The sequence below is a fragment of the Ornithorhynchus anatinus genome, unplaced genomic scaffold (assembly GCF_004115215.2).
Source record: "Ornithorhynchus anatinus isolate Pmale09 unplaced genomic scaffold, mOrnAna1.pri.v4 scaffold_93_arrow_ctg1, whole genome shotgun sequence".
Taxonomy (NCBI): domain Eukaryota; kingdom Metazoa; phylum Chordata; class Mammalia; order Monotremata; family Ornithorhynchidae; genus Ornithorhynchus; species Ornithorhynchus anatinus.
This window is the reverse complement of record NW_024396943.1, coordinates 280,268-300,421: the sequence shown is the minus strand read 5'-3', so window position 1 is coordinate 300,421 and position 20,154 is coordinate 280,268. Positions and strand designations below refer to the sequence as shown.

General features: G+C 51.8%; 1 protein-coding gene across 2 annotated transcripts in view; it reads left to right on the top strand.

The window, feature by feature from the left end:
- The window catches only part of MOB3A (MOB kinase activator 3A), a 34,887-nt gene that overhangs the window by 3,751 nt on the left and 10,982 nt on the right, over positions 1-20,154 (top strand). The window contains exons 2-3 of one of the 2 annotated variants that reach the window (XM_029057397.1): positions 5,425-5,988; positions 14,767-16,723. In XM_029057397.1, the coding sequence (XP_028913230.1) occupies positions 5,571-5,988; positions 14,767-14,882 (534 nt within the window). In that variant the 5' untranslated portion in view covers positions 5,425-5,570 and the 3' untranslated portion in view covers positions 14,883-16,723. Of the gene's footprint in view, positions 1-5,424; positions 5,989-14,766; positions 16,724-20,154 lie in introns of those variants that run through there. The other variant, XM_029057396.2, reaches the window with a different exon arrangement.

Here is a 20,154-nt window from a genome sequence, read left to right as displayed (position 1 = left end):
TTCATTCATTCAATAGTATTTATTGAGCGCTTACTATGTGCAGAGCACTGTACTAAGCGCTTGGGATGAACAAGTCGGCAACAGATAGAGACAGTCCTTGCCGTTTGACGGGCTTACAGTCTAATCGGGGGAGATGGACAGACAAGAACAATGGCAATAAATAGAGTCAAGGGGAAGAACATCTCGTAAAAACAATGGCAACTAAATAGAATCAAGGCAATGAACAATTCATTAACAAAATAAATAGGGTAATGGAAATATATACAGTTGAGCAGACGAGTACAGTGCTGTGGGGATGGGAAGGGACAGGTGGAGGAGCAGAGGGAAAGGGGGAAAAGAGGGTTTAGCTGCGGAGAGGTAAAGGGGGGGTGGTAGAGGGAGTAGAGGGAGAAGAGGAGCTCAGTCTGGGAAAGCCTCTTGGAGGAGGTGAGTTTTAAGTAGGGTTTTGAAGAGGGGAAGAGAATCAGTTTGGCGGAGGTGAGGAGGGAGGGCGTTCCAGGACTGCGGGAGGACGTGGCCCAGGGGTCGACGGCGGGATAGGCGAGACTGAGGGACGGTGAGGAGGTGGGCGGCGGAGGAGCGGAGCGTGCGGGGTGGGCGGTAGAAAGAGAGAAGGGAGGAGAGGTAGGAAGGGGCAAGGTGATGGAGAGCCTTGAAGCCTAGAGTGAGGAGTTTTTGGAGCGGAGGTTGATAGGCAACCACTGGAGTTGTTTAAGAAGGGGAGTGACATGCCCACATCGTTTCTGCAGGAAGATGAGCCGGGCAGCGGAGTGAAGAATAGACCGGAGCGGGGCGAGAGAGGAGGAAGGGAGGTCAGAGAGAAGGCTGACACAGTAGTCTAGCCGGGATATAACGAGAGCCCGTAGCAGTAAGGTAGCCGTTTGGGTGGAGAGGAAAGGGCGGATCTTGGCGATATTGTAGAGGTGAAACCGGCAGGTCTCGGTACCGGATAGGATGTGTGGGGTGAATGAGAGAGACGAGTCAAGGATGACACTGAGATTGCGGGCCCGAGAGACGGGAAGGACGGTCGTGCCATCCACGGTGATAGAGAAGTCTGGGAGAGGACCGGGTTTGGGAGGGAAGATGAGGAGCTCAGTCTTGCTCATGTTGAGTTTTAGGTGGCGGGCCGACATCCAGGTGGAGACGTCCTGGAGGCAGGAGGAGATGCGAGCCTGAAGGGAGGGGGAGAGGACAGGGGCGGAGATGTAGATCTGCATGTCATCTGCGTAGAGATGGTAGTCAAAGCTGTGAGAGCAAAGATCAATCAGTGATACTTATTGAGCGCTTACTGTGTGTGGAGCATTATACCAAGAACTTGGGAGAGTCTGATATAACAGTGGGTAGACGCGATCCCTGCCCACTAGGAGCAGACATTAAAATCAATTACAGATATGAATCCTCCCACCCCCAACTGGGGGTTAGACCCATACTGTATACTCAAATTGGAGGGAGGGGATTTCAGCCTTATCTCTGTCCCTTAATCATCCCATCCCTGTCCCTCTCTCCCAACAGCCCCCCCCATCCTCTCCCCTTATAGCACCCCCCTCCAGCTCACTCCCATCCAGTCTTTCCCCACTCCTCAAGCCATTCCTTCCTTTCCCAGCACCATCCTTCATCCCCCTTCCCCCCGTGCTCGCCCGTCAGCTCACTCCCATCCAGTTCTTTATCCCTCACGCTGTCCCTTCTCCCCACTCCTCTGCTATAACCTTAGTCAAGGGTGGCCTGTGGAACCTTTACTCCCTCCCTTCATTCATTCTTGATGAATTCAGATCCTCCCCCTCCGTCGACCCTGGCCCACATCCTACCTCTGGCCTGGAATGCCCTCCCTCCTCAAATCCACCAACCAATCACACTTCCCCCTCTTCAAAGCCCTACTGAAGGCTCACCTCCTCCAAGAGGCCTTCCCAGACTAAGCCCCTCTTTTCCTTAGCTCCCCCTCCCCTCCCATCACCCTGACTCACTCCCTTTGCTCTACCCCCCGCCCCACAGTACTTGTTTATATATGTACATATCTATAACGCTAATTATATTAATGCCTGTTTACTTGTTTTGATGTGTATATATAATTCTATTTATATTGATGCTATTGATGCCTGTTTACTTGTTTTGATGTCTGTCTCCCCTCTTGTAGACTGCAAGCCCATTGTGGGCAGGGATTGTCTCTATTGCTGAATTGTACTTTCCAAGAGCTTAGTACAGTGCTCTGCACACAGTAAGCGTTTAGTAAATACGATTGAATGAATGACCTGTTTCTGACCCATTTGCTGTGCTTCTCGACATTACTGAAACCTGGCTCTCCCCAAATGACAGTCTCCCCTGCTGCTCTCTCTAGAGGGGCCCTCACCTTTTCCCATTCCCCGAGACACACTGAAGAAGAGGGAATAGTTGGCTTCCTCAACACCACCCTCTACTGAACTCAACTCTCTCCCTCCCCCATCCCTGCTTCAATCTCGTACCACTAACCCACAGCCCTGGATCACCTCCACAGCCTCCTCCCTTCGCTGCTGTGCCCCGAGCCGCAGAGCGCTGCTGGCAGAAATCTAGATAATGGGCTGACCTCGTCCATCTCAAGTTCATCCTTGCCTGCTTCAACTCTGCCCTCTCCTCCGCCTGGCAAAATTATTTCTCCATCCATATTGATACCCAGGCCCATTGCCCTCGTCAGTTGTTCCAGATGTTTAATTCCCTCCTCAAACTCCCTGTCCCCTTGCCTCCCCCATCTCTTGCCCCAGCGACCTGGTCATCTACTTTATTGAGAAAATTGAAACTATCAGGCGTGATCTCCCTAAAACCCTCCCTGCCCCTCTCCAGTCCCTCCCTCCTCCTGCCCCATCTTCAACTCTCCCATCTTTCTTTTATTCACTCATTCATTCATTCATTAAGTCATATTTATTGAGTGCTTGCTGTGTGCAGCACACTGTATTAAATGCTTGGGAGAGTATGATACAACAGTACACAGACACATTCCCTGCCCACAGCAAGCTTACTTTCCCAGCAGTATCTCGAGAGGAAATCTTCTCCTCCCTTCTCTCAGAATCCACCCCCTCTACCTGCACATCAGACCCCATCCCTTCGTACCTTATTGAAGCACTTGCCCCTCCCTTCCTTCCTCCCTGCCCGCCATCTTCAACTGTTTGCTCTCCAGTGGCTTCCTCACTGCTTTTAAACATGCTCACGTCTCCCCATCCTAAAAAAACCCTCTCTTGACCCCCAAGGCTCCCTCCGGTTATCGTCCGATCTCCCTCCTACCATTCCTCTCCAGACTCCTTGAGCGAGTTGTCTACACCCATCATCTCAAGTTCCTCTCCCCCAATTCTCTCCTTGACCCTTTCCAATCTGGTGTCTGTCCCCTTCATTCCACAGAAGCCACGTGATCTCCTCCTCGCCGAACCTGGCGGTCTCTACTCCATCATAATCCTCCTTGACCTCTCAGCTGCCTACAACACTGTGGACTTCTCCTGGAAGTATTACCCCTCACCACGTCCCGCCTCTGGCCTGGAACGCTCTCCCTCCTCTAATCCTATAGATAACGACTCTCCCCCACTTCGAAGACTTATTGAAGGCACTTCTCTTCCAAGAGGCCTTCCCAGATTAAGCCCCACTTTTCCTAATCTTCCACTCCCTTCTGTGTCGCCTTGACTTGCTCCCTTTGCTCTTCCCCTCTCCCAACCCCAAAGTACTTAGGTATATATCTGTAATTTTATTTATTTATGTTGATGTCTGTCCCTCCAACTCTAGACTGTGAGCTCGTTGTGGGCAGGGAATGTCACTGTTTATTGTTGTATTGTACTTTCCCAAGCGCTTAGTACAGTGCTCTGCAAACAGTAAGTACTCAATAAGTAAGATTGATTGAGCACAGCAAATGCTTAACAAATATAACAATAATAATAAAATATTCTGGCTTAGGGGTAACTGTTCCGATAGGTGTCCCCAAGGGGTTCTCTGTGGCATGAGATCCTTTTCTGGTGCATGGCGGGTCTTCTGTCAGTCCGTCAACAATATTGACTGTGCCCCTCCCGTGTGCAGAGCACTGGACTGAGTGCTTGGGAGAGCACAGTCTAATTAGTAGATGCGATCCCTGCCCCTGAGGAACTTGAAGTTGAGCAGGGAGAGGAGGCGAGCAGACCCAGAATTCTTTATAGGTAGGAGGAAAAAGGAAAAACGCACCTGACTAGAACGAGAAAATGGAAAGATGGATGAGTGAATGAATAAGTGTGCAAACAGGAGGCTGTAGTCAATTCTTCCAGGTTGCATGTTTTAATAATAATAATGATAATAATGTTGGTATTTGTTAAGCGCTTACTATGTGCAGAGCACTGTTCTAAGCGCTGGGGTAGATACAGGGTAATCAGGTTGTCCCACATGAGGCTCACAGTCTTAATCCCCATTTTACAAATGAGGTAACTGAGGCACAGAGAAGTTAAATGACTTGCCCAAAGTCACACAGCTGACAAGTGGCAGTCGGGATTTGAACCCATGACCTCTGACTCCCAAGCCCATGCTCTTTCCAATGAGCCATGCTGCTTCCCTCAGCACTTTGACCAGAAGGCTGTTGTGCAGCCTTTTTCTGCTCATAGAGTGGCCGGGACCATAGCTTCCCACCTAGGCCTTCACAGTGGCATCCATGGTTGGTTTCCACCCTCAGCGGAGTCGTCCTTGAATCTGAAGGACAGCTATATATTTAGCACTATGTGCAGAGCTCCGTGCTAAACACTGGAGTTGATTCAAGCTAGTCGGCTAGCAGTCTGTCACTTCGCCCATAAGGGACTCACCATTTAAGGAGGGAGAGCAGCGAGCCTCTGCCCATTTTCCATGGGAGGAAGCGGAGGCCCAGAGAAGTGAAGAGACTTTTCCGAGGTAACCTGCCAGGCGATCGATTGCTTGGTAGACTGTGGGGCAGAGCAACGCGATCAGTTGTGTGGGCATAAGTGGAATGGGGAGGAAGGGGATGGAGTCCATGCCCGCGTCAGCTGCCGGACCATGGTTGAACATCCTGACCTTGCCCGGGCCTGTGCCAGAGACAGCTCGGCCCGATCGATGCAAACCCACCTCCTCGGCAGGTGGCAGCCCCAGGGGGTTAAGGTGAGGGGGAAACCGTGGCCCGGGAGAGGCTGGGATGAGCTCTGGGGACTCTAGCTGCCTAAGCGGAGCAGATCAACACGTGAGGGTCTACGGTCCGCAAGGCACCCAAGTATCCTCCCAGCACCGTGTGGCGGGTGGAAGTCACCAGGGCAGAGCGGGCCACAGAGGAGGTTCTGCCAAATCTTTGCCCGAACGTGTCCCGACGAGCGTGGGTGGGTCTGGAGACTACTAAGGGTGAGACGCCTAACCGATTTTCTTTTCCATCGCGGCCAGCCGGCCTCTGCTCGAGGGGTCCGAGCCAGCCGCCAGCCAGTGACCGGGCTCCCTTTGATTGTGTTGCAGGTCTGTTGACAGAGCCAGGAGAACCCAGTCCAGTCCCACGGGCTTGGCTCCAACTGAACGCCCCGCTCCAGCACTCATCATCCTCCTAGGACCCATTCCTCCGGGGCCCGGCTCGCGACGTCCCTGGGAACGACTTGCTGAAGGCCATGTCCAACCCCTTAAAGCAGGTGTTCACCAAGGACAGAACCTTCCGTCCCAAACGTAAGTTCGAGCCGGGGACGCAGCGGTTCGAGCTCCACAAGAAAGCCCAGGCCTCCCTGAACGCGGGGCTGGACCTGAAGCTGGCTGTGCAGCTGCCGGCCGGCGAGGAGCCCAATGATTGGGTGGCCGTGCACGTGGTGGACTTCTTCAACCGCATCAACCTAATCTACGGCACCATCAGCGACAACTGCACCGAGGAGTCTTGTCCGGTTATGTCCGGAGGCCCCAAGTATGAGTACCGCTGGCAGGATGAGCACCGGTACCGGAAGCCGACCGCCCTCTCCGCCCCCCAGTACATGAACCTCCTGATGGACTGGATCGAGGTTCAGATCAACACCGAAGACATTTTCCCTACCAACGTCGGTGAGTTCTGGGTCCCCGAGGTGTTCCCAACAACCCCTCGGGCCCGTCTGCTCCCTTCTGTCCCTTTTCTCCGTCCCGCCTCTCCGGTTTGGCTTGTCTTTCCCAGGAGCCGCTCTTCCTCTGGCCAACGCTTGGGAGGCAGGAGTTCTCTGCTCTGGCCCCGGGACTCCTCCCTAGACTTTCCGAAGCGTTCACTCGAGTCTCCTTGGCTCCGTTTTCCGCTGCCTTCCCCCTCCTCCTTGAGCAGCCTGACTTGGGCCCGTTATTTACATTGACGAGGCCAGTGGAACGCCTAAAGAAAGCTTGGCTTCCTGGTACGTGAAGTGATCTATCATCGATCGGTGATAAGGTTGATTGAGCGGCCCTTACCACGTGCAGAGCACCATGCCGGGTACCGATGAGAGAACCACGGACGTTGGCCACGCCCTCCCCAACCCCCACTGGTGGCGGGCCTGGGGGGAGGCGTATGGACCCGTTAGAATGAGATGGTTGGGTCCCCGGTGCTGCACGGGGCTCCAGCCTTACCTCTGCTCTCAGTTGGTGGTGGGAGGAGGGAGCCGTACCCCCATGGGGTCAGGCAGGAGGAGGGCAGTGGCCGTCGGGTAGCCTCCGTGGCTCCCAGAGGTTTCCAGCCACGCGGGATGGGTGCGGTGCCGCTCCTGGGTCCGACCGGCTCCTGACCTCAACCGAGCGCCCCCTGCGGTGTTGACGGGACCCGAGAGGCAGTGGATGGTTGGTTGCCGCCTGGCGTTTGGGGTCGGACCGTCTTGTGTCCCCCGACTTCTCCGCAATGACTTGAAGTGGGTGGGGCGGTCGAGCCGCCAACCAGTGCATCGGATCCCCACCCCTGGAAGTGGGGCTGGGCGTGGGGGCCCAGGTAAGAATCACTGGAACGGCGGGACAGGGAGAGGGGCTGTAGCGGGCCAGCGCTACCCCTTGGAGCCAGCTGGGGGCCAGCAGGCTGGAAGTGGGGCTACCAAGGTGGTAACTCCAGTTTTGCAGTTGGCCTCCTGCTGGGAGGCTATGGCTCTCCTACCTGGCCCTGGAGCCCAGGGACTCCTCTACCCCATGCCGGGCTCTAGGGCCAGGCCAGAAGTTCCTCCGCTCCCTCCCACCCCCCCCACTCCCCACTTCCCTGGCTCAGTTGGGACACACTGTTGTTGTGCTCTGAGGACTGGGTTGGGTTCTTGGTGCCCTCACTGAGGGCTCTCTTGTCGGATTGAGAAGAATGCTCTCACCACGCACGGGTGGTAAAATAATAATAATTACAGTACTTGTTAAGCGCTCACTACGTGCCAAGATCTGATCGACCATGAGGTCCGGTTACCCAAGACACTCCAGATTCCCACAGAGTGGGGAGAAGAGACATTCCTCAGAAAAAGATATTTAGGCTGCATTTTAAAGTGACCAACTTTCCGGGTACTATATAAAGGAAATTAAATGGGCTTCTCCAGACGATGACGGAGACGGTTCTGAGTCCGTCACACGAATGAGCTAAGTTGTTCTGAGAGAACTATCATTTGTTTTGGCAGGGACCGTTTTAAGGGAAATTTAACAAGCAAAATATTAATTAGGTTTTTTGGATTTTTTTTTTTTCAGGCTCAATCTTCTTTTTAAAACCATGAGCCCCAAATGGTAGGTCAGGCAAAATCCTAATTAAGATTTTCTTTTGAGTGTGGATTTTAGAGTTTTGCCCAGTTTCCTGTTATTATTAATAATAAAAATTAATAATAGTAGTAGAATTTGTTAAGTGGTTACTGTGAACCAAACACCGTACAAAGCGCTGGGGTAGATTCAAGTTTAATCAGGTCAAACACAGTCCCCGTCCCATATGGGGCTCACAGTCTGAGGAGGAGGGTGAACAGGTATTTCATCCCCATTTTACAGAGGAGGAACCGGAGGCCCAGAGAAGTTAAGTGACCCACCCGGGGTACCACAGCAGACCCGTGGCAGAGCCGGGGGGGAGAACCCAGGTCACCCGATTCTCGGGCCCAGCCTGTTTTCACTCGGCCACCAAGCCGCTTCTCACTAGGCCGCGCTGCTTTACTTTGCACTATTTGTAGGCATCTTTTGGACTCCTACCTCAGTTATATGCCCAACGGAAGGTGAAATGGAGAGCAGGGGCATGGTGGGGTGGAAGGGGAACCAAGGGTGCATTGATCGACTGAATGAATGAAGCCCACCGTGGCTTCCAGGCTGTCCACAAAGCTCTCTCTCCTTCTGATGTCATTGTCATCATCATCGTAATAATAATTGTGGTATTTGTTAAGCATATTAACATTAGAGAAGCAGCATGGCTCAGTGGAAAGACCCCGGGCTTGGGAGTCAGAGGTCATGGGTTCGAATCCCAGCCCCGCCACTTGTCAGCTGGGTGACTGTGGGCAAGTCACTTTTCATTCAATAGTATTTATTGAGCGCTTACTATGTGCAGAGCACTGTACTAAGCGCTTGGGATGAACACTTCACTTCTCTGGGCCTCAGTTACCTCGTCTGTAAAATGGGGATTAAGACTGTGAGCCTCACGTGGGACAACCTGATGACCCTGTATCTCCCCCAGCGCTTAGAACAGTGCTCTGCACATAGTAAGCGCTTAAATACCAACATTATTATTATTAAGCACCTACTGTGTGCCGGGCACTGTACTAAGCACGGGGAATACAAGCAGATCAGGGTGGATGCAGTCCCTGTCCCACATCGGACTCGCAGTCTTAATCCCCATTTTACAGATGTGATACCTCACGGAGAAGTGAAGCAACTTGGCAGGGTCAAGGGTACAACAGACAAGAGGCGGAGCTGGGATAGAATTTATGATCTTCCGACTCCCAGGCCCGTGCTCTATCCACTATCCACTGCTTCCATCTTCATTCTCTTCCTCTCCACCCAAACGGCTACCTTACTGCTACAGGCTCTCGTTATATCCCGGCTAGACTACTGTGTCAGCCTTCTCTCTGACCTCCCTTCCTCCTCTCTCGCCCCGCTCCAGTCTATTCTTCACTCCGCTGCCCGGCTCATCTTCCTGCAGAAACGATGTGGGCATGTCACTCCCCTTCTTAAACAACTCCAGTGGTTGCCTATCGACCTCCGCTGCAAACAAAAACTCCTCACTCTAGGCTTCAAGGCTCTCCATCACCTTGCCCCTTCCTACCTCTCCTCCCTTCTGTCTTTCTACCGCCCACCCCGCACGCTCCGCTCCTCCGCCGCCCACCTCCTCACCGTCCCTCAGTCTCGCCTATCCCGCCGTCGACCCCTGGGCCACGTCCTCCCGCAGTCCTGGAACGCCCTCCCTCCTCACCTCCGCCAAACTGATTCTCTTCCCCTCTTCAAAACCCTACTTAAAACTCACCTCCTCCAAGAGGCTTTCCCAGACTGAGCTCCTCTTCTCCCTCTACTCCCTCTACCACCCCCCCTTTACCTCTCCGCAGCTAAACCCTCTTTTCCCCCTTTCCCTCTGCTCCTCCACCTGTCCCTTCCCATCCCCACAGCACTGTACTCATCTGCTCAACTGTATATATTTCCATTACCCTATTTATTTTGTTAATGAATTGTTCATTGCCTTGATTCTATTTAGTTGCCATTGTTTTTACGAGATGTTCTTCCCCTTGACTCTATTTATTGCCATTGTTCTTGTCTGTCCATCTCCCCCGATTAGACTGTAAGCCCGTCAAACGGCAGGGACTGTCTCTATCTGTTGCCGACTTGTTCATCCCAAGCGCTTAGTACAGTGCTCTGCACATAGTAAGCGCTCAATAAATACTATTGAATGAATGAATGAATTCTCTTCACCCGTTACTCCCCTGCTTGCACACCGCCCCCCACCGGCTCCTCCCAAGCTCACTTACCCTCTGGGCTTCGTTCTCAACTCTCCCACCTCCCACCTCCAAACTCTCCCTCCTGCCTGGAGGTCCATCCCCCTTTAATAGCTGGCAGACCCCAGCTCTCCCTGTCTTCCAAGCCCCCTGCAATCCCACCTCCTCCAATAGGCCATCCCCGATGCATTTTGCTTCTTCCATAAGCTCGTTATAGGCAGGGAACATGTCTGCTAATTCTGTTGTACTCTCCCAAGTGCTCAGGACAGTGCTCTGCATATAGTAAGCACTCAATAAATACCACTGATTGATGGATCGATTCTTTCCCGATCATGTCATTCCATAAGCCACCCTTAGCACTTATGTGTATATCAATTTAGGTACTTCATTCGTTTATTTTTCCATATTCTTTCTGTTACCAGTTCTTTCTGGGCATGCGCTTGCGCACACACACAATATTTACCCATTGGGGTGAAGCTCCTTGAGGGCAGTGACCTCTTCCTTTTTTTTACTCTCCCAAGTGCCTAGTCCACTGTTCATGCACAGTAAATATTCAGAGTCCGTTGGGGCAGATGGGCAGATAGAAACTATTCACAAATAGTGGGAGCAGGAGAAAGACCAACGCCATCAACTGCTGAGAGTAGAAATGTGGTAGGATAAATCTCTGCTCGGGGCAGAGGGAAGTGTGAAACCATTGAAGTGTTTGAGAAGTGGGGAGGATGATGCTTCTGGGCAGGGGAGAGGCTGGAGAGAGGGAGGCTGATTTTGTAGTCTAGTGAGGAGGTGATGAGAGCTCGAGCTGATTGGAGGAAGGGATGGATTCGGGAAATGTCGGATAGGTAGAACCTGTTGGATTCAGCAGTAGATTGGATGAGAGAGCGGAATGGCAGTGAAAAATTGAGGATGAGACCCAGGTTCTGGGCTGGAGTCACAGGAAAGATGGTGGGGTGGAGGTGGAGAGTTTTCAACTGCACTGGGGAATAATAATGTTGGTATTTGTTAAGCACTTACTATGTGCAGAGCACTGTTCTAAGCGCTGGGGTAGATACAGGGTAATCAGGTTGTCCCACATGAGGCTCACAGTTAATCCCCATTTTACAGATGAGGGAACTGAGGCACAGAGAAGTGAAGTGACTTGCCCACAGTCACCCAGCTGACAAGTGGCGGGGCTGGGATTCGAACCCATGACCTCTGACTCCCAAGCCCGGGCTCTTTCCACTGAGCCACGCTGCTTCTCGGAAGTTGGGAAGCAGTGTGGCTGAGTGGAAAAAGCATGGGCCTGGGAGTCAAAGGACCTGGGTTTTAATCCTGGCTCCACCGCTTGCCTGCTGTGTGACCTTGGGCAAGTCATGTAAATTCTCTGTGCCTCAGTTACCTCATCTGTAAAATGGGAATTAAAACTGAGCCCCACGGGAGAAATGGATGGATCCAACCTCGTGTCTACCCCAGTGCGTAGAATAGTTCCTGGCACACAGTAAGTGCTTAATAAATACCATTAAAAAGCCAGGGGAGGGGGGAGTTTAGGAAGGAAGAGGAGAAGCTCACTCAGTTTTAGATATGTTGAGTTTGAGGTAATAATAATAATAATAATAATGTTGGTATTTGTTAAGCGCTTACTATGTGCCGAGCACTGTTCTAAGCGCTGGGGTAGACATAGGGGAATCAGGTTGTCCCACGTGGGGCTCACAGTCTTAATCCCCATTTTACAGATGAGGGAACTGAGGCCCAGAGAAGTTAAGTGACTTGCCCACAGTCACACAGCCGACAAGTGGCAGAGCTGGGATTCGAACTCATGAGCCCTGACTCCAAAGCCCGTGCTCTTTCCACTGAGCCACGCTGCTTCTCCAGGAGGTGATGGTGGACCATCTAGGCAGAGATGTCCTGGAGGCAAGAGGAGATGTGAGATTGGGTAGTTGCGGAGAGGTCGGGGCTAGAGCGGTAGATAGGGGAGTCGTGTGCAGGGGTGGTGGCTGAAGCCAAGTGAGCGAGTCAGTTCCCCAAGAGTGCTGATGTCAAGGTGAAAGTCTCCAGCACAGAGCCTCATCCCAGAGTTACAAGATGAGAAGTGGAAGAGGAGCCAGCCAGAGAAACAGAGAAGGAACGGATGAAGAGGTGGAAGGAGAACCAGGAGAGAACTGCCAGTGAAATAATAACAGAAATAATAATAATAGTGGAATTTGTTAAATGCTTGCTATGTGCCAAGCACGGGGGCGGGGGGGGCGGGGGAGATACAAGGTAATCCAGTCAGACACAGTCTCACCCTGTTGCACACAGGGCTCACAGTCTAAGGGGTTGGGAGAGCAGGTATTGAATCGCTGTGTTACAGATGAAGAAACTGAGGCACAGAGAAGTGCAGTGACTTGTCCGAGGTCACAGCGGGCAGATGTTGCAGCCAGGATTAGAACCCAGGTCTCCTAACTCTTAGGGCCGGATTCTTTCCCTTAGGCTTCTGTGCTATTTCTCCAAGGCCTGATGGCCTTCTAAGGAAAAGGGGGTGGTCTGCAGTGTCAAAGATGGCCGAGGGGCTGAGGAGGATGAGGGCAGAGAAGAGCCTGTGGGTCTTGGTTATGAGGGCATCGTTGGTGACCTTGGAAAATGCAGTGTGAATGGAGTGTAGGGGGTAAAGAAAAGGAAGTCAAGGCAGTGGGTGTCAACATGGCTTGTGTGTCAATCTGCCTAAAACCACCGATAGTTTTTGGTGTTTTGGGTTTTTTTATGGTATTTGTTAAGTACTTACTGTGTGTCAGGCAATTAAACTGTGAGCCCGTTGTTGGGCGGGGACTGTCTATCTGTTGCCGGATTGTACGTTCCAAGCGCTTAGTACAGTGCTCAGCACATAGTACGTGCTCAATAAATAGGTGTGAATGAATGAATAAGCACTGGGGTAGATACTGTGAGCCCCATGTGGGGCTCGCCTGATGAGCTCATGTCTATTCCAGAGCTTAGTACAGTGTCTGGCACCCAGTAAGCACCTAACAAATACCGCAATTATTATTATTATTATTATTACTGTTACACAAAGCTAACCAGGTTGGACACAGTCCCTGTCCCACATGAGGCTCACAGTCTTAACCCCCATTTTACAGATGAGGTGACTGAGGCACAGAGAAGTGAAGTGGCTTGCCCAAGGTCACACAGCAGACATGGTGGAACCGGGATTAGAACCCAGGTCCCTCTACCTCCCAGGCTCATGCCCTATCCGCTAGGCCACGCCGCTTCCATGCTGCAGTAGTCTTTGCAGTTAAGAGCCCTACAGGGACTTTAGAATCTGAAGCTTTAAGTAGCTTTAAGGGCCTCAGCTAAGTCTTTAAGAAATTGGTCAAGGGCCTTTGAGTCATGCACTCATCTGAGTTCCCCTTTCTCCACAGTTCCCTAAAAGCCCCGCCAGTGGTTGACTTACCCGGGCAGTCAGTGGTGTTCCAGTGGGTTCCAGCGATACTCTCTTTCTCCACTTGTGCTCTCTCAATTTCAACAGCATCTTAGAAGTAGTCTCGGTTTTTGGCACTCCTGTTGGGGTTCTGAGTACCTGATTGGCTCGCTCCTTTATCTCCCTGTACCTACCCTCTAGATCCAGAGAGACGGGGCTCAGGTGAGAGAGTGAGAATCACCCAGCCCCCACCCGGCTCTGGAGGGCAAAGCCAGAGTCGTCGTTGGGCAGCATGGGGCGAAACAAGAGGTTGTGGGGCCAAGGTGGGCCAAAGATGCTTATCGCTTGCGGGCAAAGGGCAATAATGACGAGAAAGAAACATCCGAACATTTAGACACTTCACTTCTCTGTGCCTTAGTTACCTCAACTGTAAAATGGAATTAAGACCGTGAGCCCCTTGTGGGACGGGGACTGTGTCCAACCTGATCAGCTTGGATCTACCCCAATGCTTTGTACAGTGCCTGACACGTAGTAAGTGCTTAACAAATACCATTAAAAACAATAAAAATAACGATCCTGTCAACTGTAAGGTCCTTATGGGCAGGGATTACCTCTACTAACTCTATTTCATTGTACTCTTTTGCAAGCGTGTAGTACGGTGTTCTGCACAATAAACTCTCGTTAAATTCCACTGATCGACGGATTGATTGATTGATCGATCCAGATGGGCACGTGATGTCGGCTCCAAAATCTGACACACTGATCATTTGGGGAGGTTGCAGTTACCCAGCTTCTTCCCAGAGGATGTCAGCCCAACCACCGCTCTCACACTCGTTTCTCTTGTTTTAGGGCAATTTGCACTCACTTTATTTATCCCGTTATACTCCTGCTAGCAGCAGTTGTAGCACTGGTCTTTCTCCTGCTTCCACTGTTTTGAAATCATCTGGCTCTGTCTGTCTGTCCATCTGTCTGACTCCATCAGCTTGTCAGCTCCTCGAGGGTGGGGGCTGTGCCTTCTACTTTATCGTGCGGTCAGGTGCCTTCTGTGACGCAAGACTTTTGTTCTTGAGGAACCTCGCATTGAGGAAGTTCCTGGCAGTTTGTGCGCCTGGACTGATGCTGCCTGACCACGTGCCTGAGTATGACTGTTTCTTCTCCCATTGCAGTTCGTTGTGGGCAAGGAAGGTGTCTGCCACCTCTGTTGTCTTGTACTCTCCCAAGCGCTTGGTACAGGGCTCTGCACATGGTAAACGCTCAATCAATATGGTATTGATAATAATCAGTACCACTGACTGATCGATCGTCCCAAACTCCCCAGTGGCCTTCTAGGGGTACTGATGGGACTCTCCTGAGCGCTTAGTACAGTGCTCGGCGCACAGTAGGTGCTCAGTCAATACGGTCGAGTGATTGGTTAATGCTGAAACCTGGGAAAAGGCCACTGGGCCTCCTGGGGCTGGAAAGCTAAAGGGCAGTTGTCTACTTCTGCCTAGCAATGTGCCAGATATCCGCTTGTAATTATCCATCACTGTCTTTCACCTCCCAAATAACAGAAAGACCTCATGGACACAGCCAAGGCCTAAACCATGGCATCTCTGCATCTTGTAGATGATAACACTGTAAGTCTGCGGGACTCGAGAGACGCATGGAGCGCCGTGGCCGGGCCAGGGGCCGAGGGCTGGACTGTCCGTCGGGTGGCTCGCTGCAGACTCGGCGAGCCATAGAGCCAAAGCGGGGTCAAGCAGCACTCAGACCTCCTGGACGGCTGAACCCCAAGCTCCTGGAGAGTCCAGGACCAGCCTGGAGCTTGGGGACTCTGCCCCAGTGGGGTGTCTTCCCCCATCCCCCCAACTCTGGGCACAGGGAGCCCAGCTACGAGGAGCAGGCTGGACTGCGAACGGGCAATCCTTGGAGACCAGGCTGGCTGGCGGCCATTGAGGCCAGGACAACGGCAAGGAGGGCCCGTTGAAGCTGCTTAGATGAAAATGGTGCAGACGTTAAAAGAACAAAAACAACCAAAAAACCCCCAAATCCCACCTCCTCGCAGGACACACACCCACTGCCCCCCGCGGTTCCTGGGGATTGGAGCAAAACGGAGGCCAGTGGAAAGCACGACGGGATCAACCTCGGAAACCCACGGCAGGGTCATGTGGATTGAGCTCGGAAACTCCCTCCTGCTTCTTTAACATATGGAACACGGAGGTGCTGCCACGGGATCTCAGAGATGCCACCGTCGTGATCATATTCGAGAAGAAAGGCAAAAGATCAGGTTGCAGGAATCACCGAGGCATCTCGTTACTCTCCGTTACTGGCACGATCCTAGCCGGGAGGGGGTCCCAGGTTCGGCTACTGAAGAGTAACGTCGAGCGAACACTCCCGGGATCACAGCGGGGTGCAGTGCACTGGATTTTCGCTGCGCGACAGATATGGGAAAGGGGCAGGGAGCAGCACCGAGACCGTACACAAGCACCTGACACTGTCAGTGCATCTGAAGTCCGGAAGTCCCTCAGCCAGTTTGACTGTCCCGCTAAATTAATCGACATCCAGAGGTTACTTCGTGACGGCCTGGCCGGCCGGATCACAACTGAGGGTAGGTACCCTGTCCCGTCCGTTCTCCATGGCCAGTGGAGGAGAGCGGGGAGGCGCGGTGGGCCCGGTCCCTTTGAGCAGATTCTCTGCAGCTGTGCTGGAGGACGCAACGAGAGGCTCGGGCGTAGGGGTCAGAATATGCCGCCGCCCCTTTGGGAAATGCTTCCAACCCCAGACTTGGAGCAGTAGTGACAGTCATTCAAGCCCCCTGTATGCAGTGACTGTGGCCTTAGAGGTCCATTCCAAGTCGACACACCGGTGAGTTTGAACTGCTTTACGGGATCGGCCGGGTGCTACGGGCTGACGAGAAGTCTAAAGAAAACCGAGGCGACGGATCAACCTGCCCCAGGGAAGCCGGGCCCACAGCCGAAAACTAAATGCTCTCACCAAATTCTAGTACTTAGGCAGCACGCCGACCGATGACACGGCAATAAAAACTCAGCATGTTCCTTGGGAGGCTGTCGTAGAGAAGGTGGAGGCAGCCTGGAATCGGGATCCAGGCCACACGAAAGATCCACAGAACTGTGGTGCCGTCCAGCCTGCTCTCTGGCCTGGAGACCCGGACTCCCCATGCAGACACCACGTCTGCCTCCTGGAACGGTGGCGTCGGCGGCACGTAGAGGCTGTACCCAACACCGAATGATGACGGGAGAATCACACACAAGCCGGGTCCTGGAACGAAGGCAGGCTCCTGGCGCTGAATCATGTTCCTCTTAATCGCAGCTCTGTTGGGTGAGACCCATGAGGAGAACGCATAACAGCAGGATAGCCAACACTGCCGAATGGGGAGCCAAAATCAGGAAACCGAAAGCCAGGAGGGCAGCGGAAGCATTTTAAGGACACGGGAAATTAGAGCCTGAGTCTACACTGCATCTCAACTGAAAACTGGGAATCGATCGCCAAGGCGAGAAGCCTCACAGCCTAGTGGATAGAGCCTGGGCCTGGAAGTCGGAAGGACCTGGGTTCTAATCCCGGCTCTGCCACTTATCTGCTGTGTGACCTTGGCTAAGTCGCTTCACTTCTCTGGGCCTCAGTTGCTTCATCTGGAAAATTGGAATTAAGACTGGCAGCCCTCTGTGGGACAGGGACTGGGTCCAACCTGATTATCTTGCAATGCTTAGTATAGTGCCTGGCACACACTAAGTGCTTAACAAAGACCACAATTATTATTGTTATTGTTAATATTAAGGCATATAACAGCGTGGAGTATGGCAATCAAGAAAAGAGGGACTCCTTATAAGCAGAAGGTTCATAAGGATTGAAAGACAAGGAGGCACTGTACTGAGCGCTGGGGGTGGGAATACACAAGCAAGTCAGGTTGGACCCAGTCCCTGTCCCACATGGGGCTCACAGTCTCAATCCCCATTTGACAGATGAGGTAACTGAGGCAGAGGAAGTGAAGTGACTTGCCCAAGGTCACATAGCAGACAGGTGGCAGAGACAGGATTAGAACCCAGGTCCTTCTGACTCCCAGGCCTCTGCTCTATCCACTAGACCACGCTGTTTCTCCAAGCCTCTTTGTGTGCAAATTCTGTCCTCCCACTCTCTCTCCCGTCACTTTAGACACCACCACTCTCTTCCCTATCTCACAAGCCCTTAGCAGTTGGTCAATCGTATTGTACATATTGAGTACTTACCAGGTGGAGAACTCTGTACTAAGCATTTGGGAAAGTACAACAGAGTTGGTAGACACTTTCTCCACCTACAAGGAGCGTACAGTTGAGCCTTAGCATTATCCTCCACTCATTGCTCTCATTCAACCCACATGTTTGATCTGTCACCAGATCCTGTCAGATCTACCTTCACAACATCACTAAAAACTGCCCTTTCCTCTCCATCCAAACGGCTGCCTCGCTGAACCAAGTGCTCATCCTATCACTCCTTCACTACAGCATCAGTCTCCTCCCTGACCTCCCTCCCTCCTGTCTCCCCCCAACTCCAGTCTATACTTCACTCTGCTGCTCGGATCATTTTTCTAAAAAAAAGTTAAGTACACGTCTGCCCGTCTACTTCTGCATCAAACAGAAACTCCTTCCCATAAGCTTTAAACAGTCAATTCTCCCCTTCTTACCTTACCTTGCTGATTTCCTACTGCAACCCAGCCTGCACATTTCGCTCCTCTAATGCCAACCTACTCACTGTACCTCGATCTCGTCTCTCTCACCTCTGACCTCTCGCCCTCATTCATTCAATAGTATTTATTGAGCCCTCATCCTCCCTCTGGCCTGGAACTCCCTCCCTCTTCATATCTGACAGATCACCACTCTCCGTGCCTTCAAATCCTTATTGAAATCCCATCTCCTCCAAGAGGTCTTCCCCGATTGAGCCCTCATTTCCCCCACTCCCTCTCCCTTCTGTGTTGCCTGGGCACTTGGGTCTGTACCCTTTAGGCACTCAATAGTCACCCCCCCCCCCCCCAGCCCCAGAGCACTTGTGTCCATATCCGTTATTGGTTTGAATATCTGTCTCCCCCTCTAGACTGTAAGCTTGTTGTGGGCAGGGACCATGGCTACCAACTGTCGAATTGAACTCTCCCAAGTGCATAGTACAGTCCTCTGCCCACAGTAAGCGCTCAATAAATACCATAGATTGCCTACCATGGCTGGGATTCTGGGCCCTGCATTGGCCTTTTCAGTCACGCTTGCTCCCATAGGTGAATTTCACCACCAGTGACCTCCTCATCGATTGTTAAGGACACCTATTAAGAGCTGAAATTGGGAAACCAAAACCGAGGAAGGCAGAGACAAGAAGGGAAAACCATGCCAGCTGCAACAAACATTAAGCTCAACACCCCATGAGGGACGGCTTTTTGGGGCACCCAGTGTCACCGGGACTTTGAATCCTGCACTGGCCTTTTCAGCCACAGTTCACACTCATGAGTGAACTTGACCGTCAGTGGCGTGTCCTTCAAAGAAGAAGGATGACTCTGTATATGTTCTTGTTCTTCCTCCTGCTCCCACTACGTGTAAGTAATTTCTGCCTACCTGTCTCTCACTTTAGATTGTAAGATCCATGAGTGGCAGGGACCAACCTGTCTTTAACTCTCTCAGCTACTTGGTATAAGCACACCTTTTGACAACAACCCGGTTACGCTCCTTGGAAACGTTGGATCATGAACGGTTGTATTGTGGGGTACGTTTATCCGTTGTTTTTCAAGTTGTGAACTAGGTTCCATTCCACATCCTCATGAAGAGTATTGTGGAACTCATTTATGTGCTATACACCGTAATGTTCATCTTTGTTAAAGTAAATGGAAACAAAGCATCTCAAATAATAATGATAATAATAATGATGGTATTTGTTAAGCGCTTACTATGTGCCAGGCACTGTACTGAGCACTGAGGTGGATACAAGCAAATCGGGTTGGATCCAGTCCCTTGTTCCACATGGGGCTCACAGTCTCAATCCCCATTTTACAGATGTGGTCACCGAGGCACAGAGAAGTTAAATGACCTGCCCAAGGTCACACAGCAGTCAGGTGCGGAGCTGGGGTTAGAACCCATGACTTCACTCCCAGGCCCGTGCTCTATCCACTATGCCACGCTGCGGGTTACAGTGTGGTGCAGGGTCCTCGCTGGAGGTGGCGGAAGTAGAAACTTCTTTTGCTGACTGTAGGACTGGTTTTTCAACTTTTGGGAAGAATTTGTCCAATTGGGTTATCTAGCAGCCTATTTCTGTTGTCCACAAAGCGCCTTGCAGCGGGAAAAGTCCTTCTGAACACCACGATTCACCTTGAAACTCCTCTCGCTGTCAGGATCGCCTTCACTCATTTTTAATAAATTCATGTTTTCTTGAAAATTGATTGGCTCAATTCCCAAATTTTAGCTAGGTGGTGAGTGACCGTAGTTTCTTAGCCTTTCCTTCTGTTGTGGCCTCTTGCATTGAGGCACTGGACAATTGGAGTTCAAGGCCCTCCGGGGACAACGATTCCCCAGACCGAGAGGAATTCGTAGTTAACTACTCGTAGTTTACTTAATCTGTTGCCGAACTGTACATTCCAAGCACTTAGTACAGTGCTCTGCACACAGTAAGCACTCAATAAATACGATCTAATGAATGAATGAATAATCTCTGCCCAAATGAGCAGTGGGCCAGGAGGGACTGACTTTTCTGTGGCCTTTGGCCCAAATGTCAGTACTGGCTGGGTGTCCTGTGTGGGTTAAAGCATCCAAAAACATGGGTTATAAGGCTGTAGTCTGGGGTCTGCCTGTCTGGTGCTCAATAAATAACTGTTGACTGTAGGAGTAACTTCCACAGTCAAAGTTTTGAAAAACAGGTGCCTGGATCCGATTGCGTTTCTCCAGAAGTAGTGTGAGAAGCAGCACGGCCTACGGGCCTGGGAATCAGAAGGACCTGGTTCTAATCCCAGCTCCACCCTTTGTCTGCCCTATGACCTTTTGCAAGTCA